This window comes from Oenanthe melanoleuca, chromosome 12 (assembly GCF_029582105.1).
Source record: "Oenanthe melanoleuca isolate GR-GAL-2019-014 chromosome 12, OMel1.0, whole genome shotgun sequence".
NCBI lineage: Eukaryota > Metazoa > Chordata > Aves > Passeriformes > Muscicapidae > Oenanthe > Oenanthe melanoleuca.
Window position 1 is genome coordinate 17062003 of NC_079346.1, and position 17222 is coordinate 17079224.

Here is a 17222-nt window from a genome sequence, read left to right on the forward strand (position 1 = left end):
CTGGTTGTGCACCTTGTACTCACTAAAATGTGGCACTTCACTGCTTCCCCCTTTATTTGGGGGTCTCTGTAGGGCTCAGCTGGAATTTTATCTGTGGCCAATAAAGTCCAAGTGGGGCAGTGATGCTCCCTGAGGAAGGACCTGCTGGTTCCCAGGGTTTAATTCCTGGAGAAGCAGCTCTGTGTGTGTGTCACCTTCCAGCTGAACAGGGAGTGAACAGAGCCTGGGCTTTGCTGAGCCCTGTCCTGGCTGAGAGGGAATCACCCTTTAACCTGTAATTCAAACAGCTTCTCCACCAGCAAACTGTGAAATCAGAGTTGCCATAATCTCAGGTGACAGTTTAGAGAAAACAGGCAAATTAAGAATATTTTTTTTTTTAATTTTTTTTTTTTTTCCTCCTGACTTATTGTTTGTTTTTGTTTTTCCTGACCCCATTATATTTCCAGACTTTAAGGACTGTGAAATGCAAGCCTTGGGATTCTGCTCTGGTGAAATCTGGTTCATTACATTGCTGTTAACTTTCCTGCCAGCAGAAGCCCAAATGAAATCAGATGTCAGAATACTTGGGGATGATATCTACATTCTAACACACTGTGAAAATATTTACAAGCTTCCAAGATGAGACTTTTCTTGATTAGGGAAATCAAAGAATAGTTTTCCCAGCAGGCCTGCAGTTAGCTCATCCAAATTGCTTCTGTTTTAATTGGCATGCATTTCCTCTAAGCAGCTAGGAGATGAAAAATATTTGACTTGGGCTCTACAGGACTGGAAGCCTCTTCTCCCAGACACAGCAACTCTGGAAAAATAAAAATAAAAAAAAACAAAAAAAAAAACCAAAAAACAAAACAAAGAGCCAGCTCAAGTTTACATTGCATTTGTACAGTAAAAATCTCTCTTTGACAAGATTCCAGACCAAGGTACAGACTGATATTCTGACTTTTGAGTGAGGAAAATAAGGGTGGTGTTTTACTCAGGTTCTGTTGTGATTTTATCTCAGCCTCACAGAAGTCTCCTGTTCTCAAACTGCACTTTGGGGCTTCTTTTACTCAGTCTTCTACTTCCAGAAGCATTGAGGGGAGTAAGTAACACCAAATAACCTTTGCTAAAAGTGATTGCTTTTGTCTGGCTAAACCAGCTAATGTTGTGTGTGAAATTAATTGACTGGAGTTTTTATTTCTCTTTTATAGAGCATATCTGAGAAGGGACATTTTTCCTCTGAGTTGTTCCCATATGGAATGGTGAGACCAGTGGTGTTCTAGGATGGTGTGGAAAGCTGTGCTCTCAGGGCTTGGGGGTGGTGCCTCTTTATTTTCCAGTCATGAATTAAACCCACTGTGGATACAGCAGTGAAATCAGCACCCAGAGATGAATCCCAGTTCACTTTATTCATTGGGCCATTGGGATATTAGATAATTTTGATTGAAGAATGTGCCAGTATCATGTCCTTTAATCAGGATTCCTTGGTAGTTCACATAGAATATTTCTATGTCTTGAAAATATCAATATTGTGATTTTTTTTGGTAAAATAGTCCCTTCCCTCACCTCCACCCAAAAAAGACACCAAACAAGCCAGTGTAATAATGGGGTTTCTTGTGGATGGTTTCTAATTTCCCCACTGGATGTATTTTGGAAATGCAAAGCCCCACAATGGGAATATTGCCACGTGCCAGCCACAGCTTCTCTATTCCTCAGCTTTTGGTGAAGAAATATTCAATATTCACCAGTGAGGAGGGGTTGAGGTGATTCCATGCCAGTCCTGGCAGCCTGGTGAGGAGCCTGGGCTTGTGATGGAGAGATCCTGGGATGGAAAGGAGCCTGAGCATCCTGGGATGAGGGAGCTGCATGAGCAGGAATAATGTCAGCCACACTCAGTGCCTGCTGGCTCCCACCAGCTGCCCCTCAGAAACGTGAGGTGCTGCTTCCCTGGTGCATGAGCAGCACAGCAGTGGTTTGGTCTTGAGGCTCTGAAGGAAGTGTGAACCTCATATTTGGTGTTTATTGGTTAGTGTTTAATCGGAGGTGAAATTAAAAATTAAGCAGGCAAGTGAGTCACAGCACTGTCTGGCTGTGGCTGAAAAATGACAATGAATTTCTAAGAATAGAAGAAAATATATTAATTTATAGTGATAGCACAGGGAGCCTAAAGAGATGCTTTGATTGAGAGGAGTGGACACTTCCCACAGCAAGATCATGGAGAAAATGTCTTTGGTGCTGTGTTTAGTACCCTTTGCATAGAAATGAAATTGGTGAATGGTTCTCTTCAGAAAACACTCAAAATTGTCTTTCCCTTGTGGTGTTATGGAGCAGTTTAAGAACAATTTTATTATTTTGGGGTAATTAAAAAGAATTTTTTTTTTTTAGGGTAATATTCTCTCCATCTTCTTTTTTTTTCTTGAAATCATGGCTGTTTGAGATGCCCAGCTCTCGAAACTGTGAACTGCACTTAGGAACAGTTATATATATATACACACATACATATATATATACACACACACACATATATATATACATATATATATACATACATATATACATATATATATATATACACACACATATATATATATATATATATATTTTTTTTTTTTTTTTAACCACTGGGAGTAAAAGCAGCCTGTTTTTTCAGCTATTTGTCATTACTACTGTAGGCTGAGAGTCTTTGAGGCAGTCAGCTCTCAGCCTGCATGTTGCTGTGGCTGACAGCAGGCAGAGCCTGGGATGCTGCTGGTGGGAAGGAGGAGCCCTGGCCATCCCCTGCCTCCTGGGATGGAGCCTGTTTGATTGGGCATCTGTGACATTTCTGGCCTGCAGTTTTTTTTCCCAAATAATGCTGCAGGCTGATGCTATTTCTGTTCAGAATACTGATCCATCCTGTTTACAAACAGAGGAAGCAATAGTGTGAGTAAGGCCTTTCCTTCCTGCTGTATAAAGGGGATTACCTGGGCATGGATTGAGGCTGAGCATGGTTCACCATCTCTTGTTTAGTAAATAAAGGCCCTTTGAAATTGCTACTTCTAGTTTCTATTTGTTGTCTGCTGTAGAAACATTTTGTGCTGAAGTTCTCTTTCGTGAATGTGAAAAGCAAGATGTGAAATTGAGGGTGGCAGAAGTTCCCAGCACTAGAAGACACATCAGTAAATAGGATGGGTGGGAGAAAGTGTAGCAGTTGGCTGGTATTTAAATTTATTTTGGTCTGTAATATCATAGTGAAACTTGACCTTCCTTTTTTTTCTTTTATTTTTATTTTTAACTTTTTCCTCCACAGAAATCAATTGAGGCAGTAAAGCTGGTAGAGGTCCAGTTTTGTTAACTGAGCAAGGTAACTCCAAATTAGTGCTCACACAGGTCTGATCTTTGGCACTGCAGAGCAATGGCAATTAGAAAAAAGTGTTATGTCAACTGCAGCTGGGTGGGAGATTAAAATTATTGCTCCAGTATAAAACCAGGGCTTGAAATGCATCGGGCTCCTCTTGATGTGCTTTATCTGGGCATTTATATTTAACTTCCACTGGGGATTGCTGTGCCTAGAAAGTTCAACATGTGCCCTTTGCCTGTGACAGGTTGGTCAGTCATTAGGCTGCTGGGGTGCCCTTTGAGAGATCCTTTTTATTATGAAAACGATTCTGAGACCTCTAGATTAGACAGTGCACTCGCACTAACCCGCTTGGAAAAGAAAAAAAAAAAAAAAAAGAAACCTTTAATCTCTGTTAAAACTCTGCGTGCCAAATATAATAGCTGGTTTCAGCAGTATTTAAACCAACTTCATTAGAATATGGGAAGGGGAAACAGGTTTTAAAGGCTGGCTTTAGCAAGCAATCAACTGTCTCCCAGATGGTCCAAACGGGACTTGCTCAGCACTGCACATAAAAAAGAAAATAAAAAAAAAAAAAGGGGAAAAGAAGTAAAAAGAGGAAGACACAGGATGCTGCTGGGCTCAGGGAAAGGGCTCCTCACACAGGGCTCTGCCTCTTCCATCCAGACATCCCACTGCACAAAGGCACGGCTGCAAGATGTCATGCATTCAAATATTCTGCATTTGTGGTGGTGGCTCTGCACTTTTCCCAAAGTTTCACCGCCCTCGTGCTATAAGAACAGTCTTGCTTTAACCACCGTGCAAGCCGGCGGCGTTTAACCCGTTTTTAGCCCTTATCAGGAGCCTTTGTTCTGGGCAGAGGACGGCAGGGTGGCTGGATGGAGCCGAGCACGTACCGGGGGCGCATCCTGCGCGCCGGGATAATCGCTCACTAATTAATATTCATGACTCACCTTATTTAGCGGCTGCTCTTGGTGCTCCAGCCGTGGGGAGCCGTGTCCAAGGCAGGGCTGGTGCTCTCCTGGGCTGGATGCTGCGACCTGCGGCATCTCGGGGATGCCAGGATCCCACCTTGTAACCGGTCCTTTCTGCTTGCTCCCAAAAGGTCCAGAGGAAGAAATGACCATGTAGATTCCACAGCTTGGGTGCAGCATAATGGGCAATGGTGAATGGAGTGGAGCTGGTCTGCAGCCTTGAGAGCAGCCGTCCCGTGAGCTCCTCCGGGCCGGGAGCATCCCCCGCCGCACGCTCGGACCCTTCCCGACTCCCCAATTCAAGATTCCTCCCCGCCCGTTTTTTATTCAAAAACACTTCTGAGGTTGTGTCAGCTGCGAGGAGCCGCCATGGGTGACATGACGAATAGCGATTTTTATTCCAAGAACCAAAGAAACGAGGCCAACCATGCAGGAGAGTTTGGGTGCACGCTGCAGGAGCTGCGCTCCCTCATGGAACTCCGGGGGACAGAAGCAGTAGTAAAAATTAAAGAGACTTATGGGGAAACAGAGGGGCTCTGCAGGCATCTGAAGACATCACCAACAGAAGGTAAGCACTTCTCTCTTCACTTGAGTTAGGGGGCTTTGTGTAAATGCCCCCCGACAGTGGAAAAAGGAGGTTTTGATGAACAGAATTCTCATGGTGCTGCCATGATTCCCAGCAATAATAAAACAAGAGTCTTCTAAGAAAGAAGGTAAACCAGCCCAGCTGTAGCTAAAGCTGGTGTGAGAGTGGAAGGAGTGCTTCTTGTTTTAACAGCTTCCTTAAAATGACACAAAAAATCAGCACATGTTTTAAGCGTGGCAAAGAAACTTGAATCTCTCTGCTCCCGGGGGGAAGAAGGTGCAAAAACAGCTTCTAGGTACTTGGGCATCTCTTGAGAGTATGAAATGACCTTTCGAGATGCACATAATGTTATTGTCTAGATCAATATTTTTTTTTAATGTTTATATATAGGTTGCTAATCTTCACTTATTATATTACCATAGATAATTTTGCTGAACTCATCAGTGACTGTATCGATGTTTTTATTAGTTGCCCTCCTGTTGTGTGCAAAATTAAGCTCCTGACTTTCTTATGGTTAATATTACCCATCACAATTTTCCAGTATCTATTTTTCTAAGTGTTTTTTGAGACTTCTATCTGATCATTTATTAGTCTGGTTTTCAATGCTCAAACCAAATATCTCCCCATAAAACATTGACAATGGTGCAATGTTTCCCTCTCCTCATACAATTTTCTTTCCCTTTAAGTGCAAGTAAAATTCTGTTTCATTCTAAGAATTCTATTTTTGTCACTGTATTTTTATCTCCAAGGAGTATTAACGCTTTTGGAAATTACACAGTCTTTCAGTCTATAATATTTCTGCAGTCTTGTAATGTAGCCAAGATGTTCATTTTAAGTTCTTTTCTTTTTTTTTTTTTTTCAAGAAGATAGAAGTCTTGGCTCTGTTCCATTCTCTTCTTTCTAAAATTAATCATTTAGTTACCTCCAGTGTTTAAACACCTCAAAGTCTGGAATCATTGGTGTGATCATAAACATGTCAATTGTAGTGTGATGCCATAAATTGCCCCAGCTGAGGGGTCCCAAAGGAGCAGCTGTCAGTGTCTCAGCTTGGAGAATTCCAGTTTGCACAAAGTCTGAGCTGGTGACTTCAGCCAAGTTCTGCCAGCTCATTGTAGTGGTTACCTGGCCAATGTGAACTTCAAAGGAGATGTTAATTGCATGGTGTGTTCAATTTATGACATCAGGGAAACTCAATTCCCCGTGCTGGAACAGAGGGTATGGATCCAGCAGCGTGGCATGCTGACTCCAGCAGTAATCTATATCTGATCCTGCAGATAAGGTAACTTTCCTCCAAGCATTACGTGCACTTCATCACTTGTGCATTAGGGAAAAACCTTTCCAGCTTCAAATGGCAATCAGCATAGCCTTGGAACCAGGAAGGCTCTGCTGGGTTTTCATTTTCAGGTGGATCACATAATAGGAATTCCCAGTCACGCGAAGCTTACGTCTTCTTTGTAATTGTTTTGCTTGGAAAAATTCTCTGAAATGTGTCTTGTCAAACTCTGGAAATTCTGACTAGAGATAAAGTATCCATAACGAGAAACTTTAAAGGCTTATGGCAAATATAAACTTATGTTTAGTTCGAAGTGCCAAGCCATTGTTTTACTTGATTCCAAGCTCAGTGAAAACGTGGCTATTCTTAGAGGAAAAAAATATAATAATTTCTTATGTGGAAATGGAATTCTAACATCAAGCAGATATGATTTGAGAATTAATTCTTTACATACTTAGTTTTATCTTTCAGTATCTGCAGCGAACTGTGGATTCCTCATTGAATAACTTTATGAAAAGCCACAGTTCACTGCCTGAAAATCACTTTTCCAACTCGGCATCGTTTTTGGTGAAGCACAGTTCACTGAGCTTCCTTTGGTTTTCAGACTTTGGTGTGTTGCACATCTCACATAGTTTTATGGGAAATGTGAAATAAGAATTACTGCAGGGCACTCCTTTGAAGAAGCAAAAGGTTGAACAGGAGTCCTGAGTGACTGTGAAAAGGACCTGACTGTAGAACTTGCTTCTTCCCTGCCTTGTAAGCTCTTCCAGAATTTACCTTCATAAAATCCTTGTGATTTTGTGGGATAAATGCTGGAACAGTTGCTGGAGCAGAGGAAAAAAAAGTTTCCTGGCAGGAGGGACGTGATAATTTGGTAAAATGTGGCCTGACCTGAATTTACCGGTTTGTTTAGAAAGGAAGAAGTAGCCATGAGCTCAGAGCTGACTCAATTAATTTCCCATGTTAATATTTGATGTCCCACCTGTGGACTGGTGGGATCAATCACACTTAGAAGTGCTGTTTGAAATGGTTTTAAAGGCCTTGAACTTCCCAAGTGGAGATGTCATATTTGGTAACTCAGATGTCACTGAGTTACAGTGTGAGGTTCATTTCCCTGTGAACTCCTGTCTCAATTCAGTCTGGAGCTGGGGAAGCCTGCTGAATGTTGAGCAGAATAATATTTGCATGCTGAATGAATTCATATTATTATTATGGGTTACAAGACTTCAGTCTCTCCTTCAAATTTTCTTTGATTGCTCCTTTAGCTAGGGATGCAGTGGAGATCCCAGCCCTCATTTATGCCTGAGGGATTTCCTGCCTTAAAGTGATTATATTGTAATGAAAAGTTCTCTTTAAGTGCTCATAAAAAGAACCTCCCTAAAATCTATGGAAATAATTTGTATGAAAAAACACACATATGTGTTGACTTGAATTTGCTCTTAAAATATTTATGTTCAGATTAGTTTCACTTTCATTATCCCAGGAACACCACATATAGGCAGGATCTAGCCCAGTCACTTTGCAAAACAATGTGAATCCCCCCTTGGGCAGAGCTGTGCTGACAGTTGTATAATTTTCCATGCAATTGGAGTCTCTGGGGCCCACTGGAGCATCAGTGATACCTTATAAAGGACAGCTGGTAAAATGGGATGAGTTACCAAGTGAGAATGAATACCAAATGAGGCTGGAATCCACTCTCTCCAATACTTAACTATATATATGTGTATATATATATATATATGTGTATATATATATATGTAATTTTATATAGTAACCACCAATTTGCAGAAACTTTTTCATCTACTTCCCCTTATAAAAATGCTCATTTCTTATAGGAGTATATCAGTGAATTCACTTCTCTGATTTCTTGCTTAAAATACTTGGTTGCCATGATTTCCAGTGCATGTAAAAAGAGAAGAATCCTCTGTGTGTAGAATGTGAAGGGATCCACAGGGATCACTGATCCAACCCTGGTCCTGCACAGACACCCCAAAAATCCCACCCTGTGCATCCCTGGGAGCATTGTCCAAAGGTTCCTGGAGCTCTGGCAATGCATGGGGAGAGAATATTTTAGGTGTGTTTTTTTTTTTTTTTTTTTTTTTTTTTTTGGGGGGTGTTTTGTTTTGTTTTTCTGGCTGTAGGTCTCAGGATACCAGGAAAAGTTTTCATGGAAAGACACAATATCAATTAACTGTTAACTGATAATATTTCTATTTCTTTTTAATCATCACAACTGCCCTTAGTTGAGCTACCAGAGAAGTTTTCTCTCTTTTCAAATGCATGTTTGTTGTGTGGGGGATATGGACTGAGAATTGATTGGGCCAGCTGTGGAGGTGTGTTTATTTTTCATTATTGCCATCTAAAAAGCCTTTCACAATTTTAACGGTGAGGAAAAAGCTGAAGAGAGATTGAATGCAACAAAATTAAGCAGCTGCTTTTAATAGTCATTAGTTTTGGTTCCTCACACTTGCTTCTGTAAAAATGCACCTTTAATAACTTAATAGTCTGTTTGGAAGCTGCTCTGAACTGCAGGCAGGTGCACCACTGTGTTCAGTCAGCTTCAGAGATGTGAAGAACTTGGAAAGGAAAATTGGGGAAGGAATAAAAAATAATTGATTCAGACAAATAGAATTTAAAAATAGAAATGTAGAATAACTGATTCTGTGATTGTCATAGACTGAGCTTTGTTTTAACACACTGTCAAAATGGACCATGGATGTAAAGAAATTGGTGATAGCATAATTTTATTGATAAAAGAATACACTTCATAATGTATAAATAATTAAATATTATCCTTAAGTTCATGATATTCTTACCTTATTTTACATTCAAGACTAGGATAGATAATATCTGATTGATTTTATAATTTCCTGCAAAGCTCTCTGAAAGTTGAGTTTAAGAGCTTCTTTGTGATGTTGAGCTGCAGTTGAACTTCAGAAACCTTTGAAGCAGCATCATCCTCTCTGGGTCACCACCCTGCCTTACCTAATTCCTTGTCCTTTTTTGTGGCCTCAGGACATCTCCTGAAGGATTTTTGTCAGCCCCAGGCCAGCAGCCAAGCTCCAAGCTCCCATCCAGCCCTTATTTGTCCCTGCTGTCCCCATGGAAGGTTTGATAAATAATGGATTGATAATATTATTATGGGTTATAGACTTCAGCCTCTCCTTTGAATTTGATTATTTGATCTCTCCTTTTGGGAATTGCAGCTGCAGAGCCCCTCCTGTGTATCCCTGAAGAGAAGACCCAGGGAAAGGCCACTGGAGTCTCCCAGTGTTTCCCTAAAAAAGTGAGGGAAAAGGCAGGTTATGACAGGAGAAGGGGTGATGGGTTTAAACTGAAGGAGAGTTTATATAGGTTAGATACAAGGAGGGAATTTCACACAGTGGGATCAGGCTGCCCACAGGTGTGGGGGATGTCCCAGCCCTGGGAACATTTAACAGCAGGCTGGATGGGGCTCTGAACCTGCCCCAGCTGAAGATGTCCCTGCAGGGCTTGGGCTGGGCAACCTTTACAGGTCCTTTCCCACCCAAATAATTCCATGGCTCTCTGCCTGGATGTCTCAGGGGTTGGAGGTGTCCCTGACTCTGTGGGAAGAGTGTGACAGGGGCTTCCCTTCCTTTCCCTTTTTTCCCCTTTTTCCCCTTTTTTTCCCCTTTTTTCCCCTTTTTCCCCTTTTTCCCCTTTTTCCCCTTTTCCCCCTTTTCCCCCTTTTCCCCCTTTTCCCCCTTTTTCCCCTTTTTTTTTTCCCCTTTTTCCCCTTTTTCCCCTTTTTCCCCTTTTTCCCCTTTTTCCCCTTTTTCCCCTTTTCCCCCTTTTCCCCCTTTTTCCCCTTTTTTTTCCCCCTTTTTCCCCTTTTTTTTTTCCCCTTTTTTTTCCCCCTTTTTCCCCTTTTTCCCCTTTTTCCCCTTTTTCCCCTTTTTCCCCTTTTTCCCCTTTTTCCCCTTTTTCCCCTTTTTCCCCTTTTTCCCCTTTTCCCTTTTTTTTCCCTTTTTCCTTCCCCACCCTCCCCCTGGCCCCAGGGGCTGCTCCTGCCCCTTCTCCCCCAGGGAGCAGCCCTGCATCCCCTCTGCTGGCTGTATTTCCATACAGCCACATCTCCACCTTTCATGATTTGCAAGGGGAGCCTGGAGCTTTCTTGGCAACGGTGCTGCTTTTCCTTATCTAATATTTCCATTGTTTGTATAATGAAACAGCACACATTCTTCCAAAGGTTACTCAAACATAAGCATCTCAAATGAATGGCTCAGATTTTTCTCTGTGATAAGTCCAATTTCGTTGCTCATTTTGTTTCTGGGCTCTTGCATGTTGTGCCACTCGCTGATTTACTTTGGCTTTGTTCAGTTACTTGTGGAGAACTAGAGAGATATTGCATGATGCATTTTCCCCATAAAGCTTTTATAAAAAAGAGATACCTGCTCCCTTGAGGATCCTAAATGGCTTGCAAAGAGGTTCTCTCTGGGTTACAGGCAGTGCTTTAAAGTAAGGGCAGGGAAAGCAGAAAGGGAGTGAGTGTCTTCTGCTTTTTCATTAGGCAGCATCAGAGGTTTTCTGGGGTGAGTGCTGATTTATTTATGTCATTACCCAGGACATCATCTTCCTCTCAATGATTATCTTGCCTCAGCAGGTGCCACACTTAGAGAGGAGGCTATTTCCATGCAAGCTGAAGTCCCCTTTTCCCTGTAAGACACTAAATTCACGCAGGCAGGGTGTACTGACCCCAGACACACATTCTGCTCTTGTACCTCAGGTTGAAATCAGCAGAGTAATAAATGGGTGAGAGATTTTTCTGTGCCTCTTCTGTTTGTTCATTGTAGTTTACAACTCAATTACATCTACAATGTGTCACGAGTCAAAGGGAAACCTGGCCCAGCAACTTTCTGTTATTCTTTCCCTCTTTGCAAAGAGATTATTGCAGGTCAACACTCTCCACAAGGTGTAGTGCCCCGAGTTTCTCCTTGATCTGAATGCAGTGATGCAACACAGCGACTCAGCCCCTTTCTGCTGAATTAATAAGTGATGGAAAGTGCTGCCATTATATGGGGCAGTTGATAAACCTGCAATCTCCCTCTCAGGGCTGGTGGTTTGAGTTTGTTGGCACAATCAGCTCATTCATGGTGTGAGAAGAAGATGGGGCCACTGTGTAAGGATGGAAGTGATCTCTGTGACCCATGAGAGCAATGTCAGCTGTCCCCATGGCAAACTGGGACCACCCTGCTGGAGCTCCCTTGGAAAAGGCAATTAGGGCTTTGATTAGGATCAAACAGGGACCATTGGTGCCCAAGGGCTGGGGAAGGCAAAGCTGGAGGCTGAAGGGAGGGTGGCTGCAGCCTTGCCTTGGGGTGTCCCTGTGCTGGGGAGCTGCTGGGAGGGTGACAGGACTGCAGAGGAAACCTCCTTGGGGAATGCCTCCCTTCTGTTGTATTGCAGGGCTCAGACACCCACAAATGTCTACAGACTGCCAGCCTGGAGTGAGAGCTGATTTATCTTCATTGGGTTCTTGTTTTGAGAAGGCTGCAGGAAGAAAGCAAAGTCCATTACACCAAATGAATAATCCAATCGATGGAGCCAGCCTGCCCTTGATGGAATTAAGCTCTGCCTTTGCAGGGTATCAGAGACAGAGAAGGGTTTTTGCAAAAACCTGCTCCCTTTAAAGTGTCACCTGAAAATGTAGAGATAAAACAATTACTTGAATCTCTGTTAAGTGTTCCCAGACATTTTATCAAGTGTCACTGCTAGCAGTGATGCTGCTTCCAGCTGGAAATTGGGAAATTTTGCTGCTAAAGTCTTTGTAAGGATCATCTGTGGATTGGACAGGTGGTGGCAATGCCATTGCTTGCAATAATGAAATGCTGAATTTTGTTTTTCTTTTATTCAGCATTGCATTTCTGTGTTTTCGTAAAAGAGGATTGTATAATTTTTTTTTTATTAAAATGAGGCAGTGGTTTCACTTTGTGAGTCTAAGCTCAGCAGCCCTGCAAGAGGAATTAGCATGATTAAATAGTCATTTTTCTTTTGAGGATAACTTGTATCAACAGATCTGGGATAAGAACAGTGTTAGGTGCTGCAGTGTTTTCCTGCCTCCTGTCCCTTTTGCAATTACTATTCACCCTTCAAATCAAGACTGTTCAAATTTACTGTTTCCATTTGTTTTCCAATAAATCAGACGTTGGTTTTTGACATGCCTGTTATTTATAAAGGTGAGTGGAAAATAAAAACCAAGTATGTATTTTTTGCAGTCAGCTCAATGTGCTTCCAAGGCAAACATATCTGCATTCCCTCTGTGCTGACTTCCTTTAATGTGGTGCACCCATGGTTTCTGACTTGCCTTTGAGTATCTCTAGAAATTATTCCTCCTCTGTCTCCAGGAGCTGGTTTTATTTTTTCACATCTGTGTAGGTGTTCTGGAAACTGTGCCTGAGATCCTGCAAGGTGCAAGGAGACAGCAGCCTCCCCACCATCCTGAGAAGCTGCTGACTACCTCAGACACAAAGAGCCTGTTTCACAGATAATAGGTGACATTCCCTGGCACAGCCTTCAGCTGGGTATAGTAACTTCCCTTTTCACTTTTCAAGGAGGAAGAAACCCTCTCTGAATGCTCATTATAAATCCCATTCCTTGCCCTTGCCTGGGAGCTGCTAAAACAATGCATTTCAATGTCCCATCCTAATTGCCAGCCCAGAACTTGGCAAAGCAGCCAAATTCTATTAAATGCAGAGGGTTTCAGTTGTGTCATAGAAATCTCTGGGTGTATGTGGCTGCTATTTCTGTAACAATAGCATTTACTAGCCCTTGTTTCCTCTTTGCTTTCAAATGAAATCCTTCAGGGACTGCAGATACTCTTTTCCTGTGTGGATTGTGAGCTGAGTCAGTTCTGCTAAGACTCACAGACCTGAGCTTCCACAGGCTGGGCTGCTCCTTTGATTGTTCCTTTTGCATTTTGTGCCAATCTCTCCTCCCCAGCACTTTCCACAGAGGAGCAGCCTAATTCTGTGGGAGGGCAGCTTAGGTAGGTACAAAAAGTCTGGGAAAATAAGTATTGGGAAGAAAAACCGACCAAATTTATGGAGTAGCTCAAAAGCTGTCATGATTCTTTTCCTTGGATTGGCGTTGGAGATGAGGGAGAAGAGGGAATAGCCCACTCCTTTACAGGTGTGCTTCCAAAGGTGAGCTTGCCCCTGGAGGAGGTGCAGAATAAAAGAGGAGAATTCTCTCAGAGCATCCAGTGAGTGCCCCATGACCTGCAGCAGGATTTCACTTTGTGAGTGCGGGCACAGCTCCTGGGATGCTAGGAGCTGAATGCTGTTTGTTCAGGACTGTGGCAGCATTGAGGTGGAAGAAAAATATATGGGAATGCTGTGGAATTGCAGGGCAACTCTGCAGTTACAGTCTTAGCATTAGTCTGGGCACCTGAGTTAATTCTTTCTTTAAACAGTACAGCAAATCCACTTGGATTTTTGGCACCATTTTCCTGGAAGTCTCAAGTGTTTGCCTCAGTTTAGAAGCTCAATTGGGGATGCTGTGGGTTTCCCTGGATTTGCCTCACTTCAGTCATTGTTGGTCCCTTCCCTTTCCTTGGCACAGCAGCTCAGTTTTAAAGGAATGATCATTCTTTCCTGAGGTATTCTGTTTCCTCTTTCCTAGTTTGCTTTTGCTTGCTTTTTAATTACACCCTGAAGTTGTTTCACCTTCATTAAAAATCCTAAAAGCAGTAACAGGAACTGCTGCATGGCATCCCCATTCTGCTCTGCCAGTGGGGTCGTGGCTGCTGGGTGGTTTTTCCATGGATAGCAGAGCTCAGGATCTCTGAACTGTAGTGTTATGGGTGACTTTTATCCCACAGAAACCCTGGAGAAAAATCCCTCCTTGTTTGTGATAATGAACCCAAAGGGGCTGGCCAGGTGATTTTCATTACTCAAATTGTTGAGTTTTTATTGAGGAAAAAAACCTCACAATACACTAAAGCCCCCTGCTGTTTCCTGCAGAAATACAGAGCAAACCTGGGAGATTCTGGAGGTGTTCAGTGTGCTCCCTGCTGGCTCTGTGCACTCTGGATGGGCTGCCAGTGCCTGGCTGCTCCTTTGTTCCATTGTTTTCTCAAGCCAGTGAGTTTTTGGGTGTGTGGGGCACTGCAGGGACAGTGTGACAGAGCTCACCTGCAGCAGAGCCCTTTGAAGTGCTCAGCACAATTTGCTTTTCAGGTTAAACTCCTGAGGGGTGGTAAATTGTGGGTGGTTCTCAGGGGCACAGGTGCATCAAACAGGTACCAAAACCTCCCAAAATGGGGAAAATAACCCTCTCTAACACTCTTTTTATTGTTAGCAAGGCATCACTTCAATCCTGGCCCAGAGGTGAGTGGCTGGCAAAGTTCCAGCCCCCACACCAATGTTCATACAAAACATTTTCACTTATTTATGCCTTTTTAGCAAAGAAATTGATATTCATTGGTTCTCAGTGACATTATTCTCTTCATATATATATATATATATATATATATATATATATAATTCTCTTAGTTCATATTCTGTCCTCTATTGGTTATTGATATTTTCCTCTTCATGCTAATTTGGTCCCCATTCTTTACCCCTATTATCACCTTTTTCTCCAGCTTTCCAGTCCTTAATCTCCCCTGTATCTTTGTTACCCCAACCAGAGTCTGTGAAGAAACCTAACTAATGCTGGCTAAAAGTGGGCACTACTTGCAATTCATTAAAATAGCTAATTAAAAATGATTTAGAGTTAATTTTAATAATTTCCAAGAATTCAGTGCTATGTGCTGTTACATGATGATAAATCTGCTTATTTTTGGTGCCTTGTCCATCTGATGATTCCAAGCTCTGGGTATTGAAGGACTCCACAAATGAATTTTTAAAATTAACAGATATTTAAGGAATGTGTTGCTGGGTTTGCTCCCAAGGAAGTCTCAGTGGTTGTGTTACACCTCCTTTACTTATAAACATGAAACCTCACCTGCTGCAAGCCCTGAGGTAAAACCACAACGGGAACCCTCAGAAGTCAATTTTTAATTTTAAAGGAATGATCATTTTTTTTTTTCTGAGCTACTGTTTTTTTCTTTTTTCCACTCAAACCCATGGTGCACACTGAGGGATGTGCACAATTTGTTGTTTTAGCAAATTGCCTTATTCACTGTTTTGAAGTGACCCCCCAGTGCAGGACAAACACACCCAGCTCTTAAATGTGAGTGTGCACCACTTGTCCAAAATACCATGTGCAAACTGAGAGTGAGCTGGTTTGGGCTGGATATGAAATAAATGGCTTTGAAGAAACAGATTTTGTGCCTTCAGCCCTGAAGAGTGGGCATGGCAAGAGATCTGCAGAGTTTGAAAAGATTGAAAAATAAATTTGTTTTAGCGTTTGCAAGAGATGGGGACTCTTAGGGTAAAATCAGTATTTTGTTTGTTTTTTTTTTTTCCCCTTCACCAAACCTAGATGTTATTTTTAATTCCTGATGTTAATCCTATTTAACAAGGCTATCAGTGTGGCATGCTTTGCCATGAGATGCTGGCAGGTTTTTTTTTTTGCTGCCCCACTTTTCCCAAAGTATTGATGCTGACACGAATGTCTCTGCAGCTCACAGCTTAAAATTACAGAGAAAAATCGGGTGGGACTTGCTGTGGGATGGCAATCCCTGGATGGGAGAGCTCTGTGCCTGTTCTTCTGCAAGCCTCTGGCATCTCTTCTGGCCAGTCATGCTCGTGCTGGAACAGCAAACTCTGTTTTAAATGAGGGATTTGGAATTATTGCCCCGAATCTGGCACCCAGTTTGCAATCCCCTGGATTTCTCTTTAATTTATCACTATTTCATTGTGATTTAGGGAGACTTTCCTGCTCTCTTACCTTTATTTTGAGCCTCTTGCATTGTTGATTGAAAGTCCTGAATTTTACTTTTGGGAGCTTCTTCAGTCTTGCTTAAATCTGCCTTAAAAGATTCAGTTGCTGCCATGGGATCTTTAAGAGAAAATTTTGCCAGCTTCATTTAAATTTGGGGGGTGGAAGGAGGGGAATAGGCTTCAGCCTGTTTTAATTATGAAATATTGTGCAAAAGTTCGTTCTATTAATACAAATGGATAGCAATTAATAAGAATTAGCTGCCTGGGACTGCCCAGGGATGTTGTAACCTTGGTGGATTGCAAGGACTGGTGGTGGCTGACAGGACAACCAAAAAGATCTTTAGCCATGCAGTGCCCAGGAGTTATTTATTCATCAGGCACATTATCCACATTTCCTTGTGTTATTGAAATGCAGGTGTTGGTGTGAGTGGTCAGCAATGATAGAAGGTAAATAAATAAATAAATTCTAGTGCTCTAGCTGCCCTGTTATGAATATCTGCATTTTCCACATTTAAAATTCAGTATGATGTTCCCTCTTGTGGACTCTTCCATGTCTGAAAAAGCAAATATCAAAATCCTGTTCTGTTGTGATTTCAGACCAAACCATCCTTGGTCCAGTTCTCTTTACTTTCTTCCATTGTCCCTTGATTGCAATTTCTTTGCAGATACACATTTCCTTTATTGCTCGTTTGCTTTTTGGTCTATATTTGTTTGGTGGTTTGGTTTGGTTTTTTTTTTTTTTTTTTCATTTTTCTGCTTCCTGATGGTCTTAAATATCTCTGATTCTGAAAAGGTTGTGAAATTACCCTTGTGGCCTCAGGTAGCTCCACTTTCTCTAACAATCCAAAATCTCTGGAGGTGACCCTGTGCTTTCAAGCATTGATCAGGTCGTGCTGAGCACTTGTCCTGTTTGAACTTGGTCCTTTTTGGCAAAATTCATCTCCTTTATCTGCCCTGCCCCATTTTTCCTGTTTGAACTGGGCCCTTTTGGCAGGATTCATCTCCTTTATCTGCTCTGGCCCATTGTTGCTGCTTGGACTTGGTCCTTTTGTCTCTCCCTTATCTGCAGGATGGGGGGATCAGCTGAATATCAAATGGGTGATTTTGGCAGCAGATTCACTGCTGGCTGTTCAAGGCAAATAGTTCAGGATGACTTCAAATAAATCTACTTGAGATATTAAAGTTGATAATTACAAGCTAGGTGCACTGAGCTATGAACTAGATGGTC

At 42.1% G+C, this 17222-nt stretch overlaps 1 protein-coding gene across 22 annotated transcripts in view; it reads left to right on the forward strand.

Moving 5' to 3' along the window:
• The window catches only part of ATP2B2 (ATPase plasma membrane Ca2+ transporting 2), a 375734-nt gene that overhangs the window by 212451 nt on the left and 146061 nt on the right, over positions 1–17222 (forward strand). For all 22 annotated transcript variants that reach the window (XM_056501190.1, XM_056501182.1, XM_056501187.1 and 19 more), the window contains one exon: positions 4419–4855. In XM_056501190.1, coding sequence (XP_056357165.1) covers positions 4657–4855 — 199 coding nt within the window. In that variant the 5' untranslated portion in view covers positions 4419–4656. The remainder of the gene's footprint in view (positions 1–4418; positions 4856–17222) is intronic.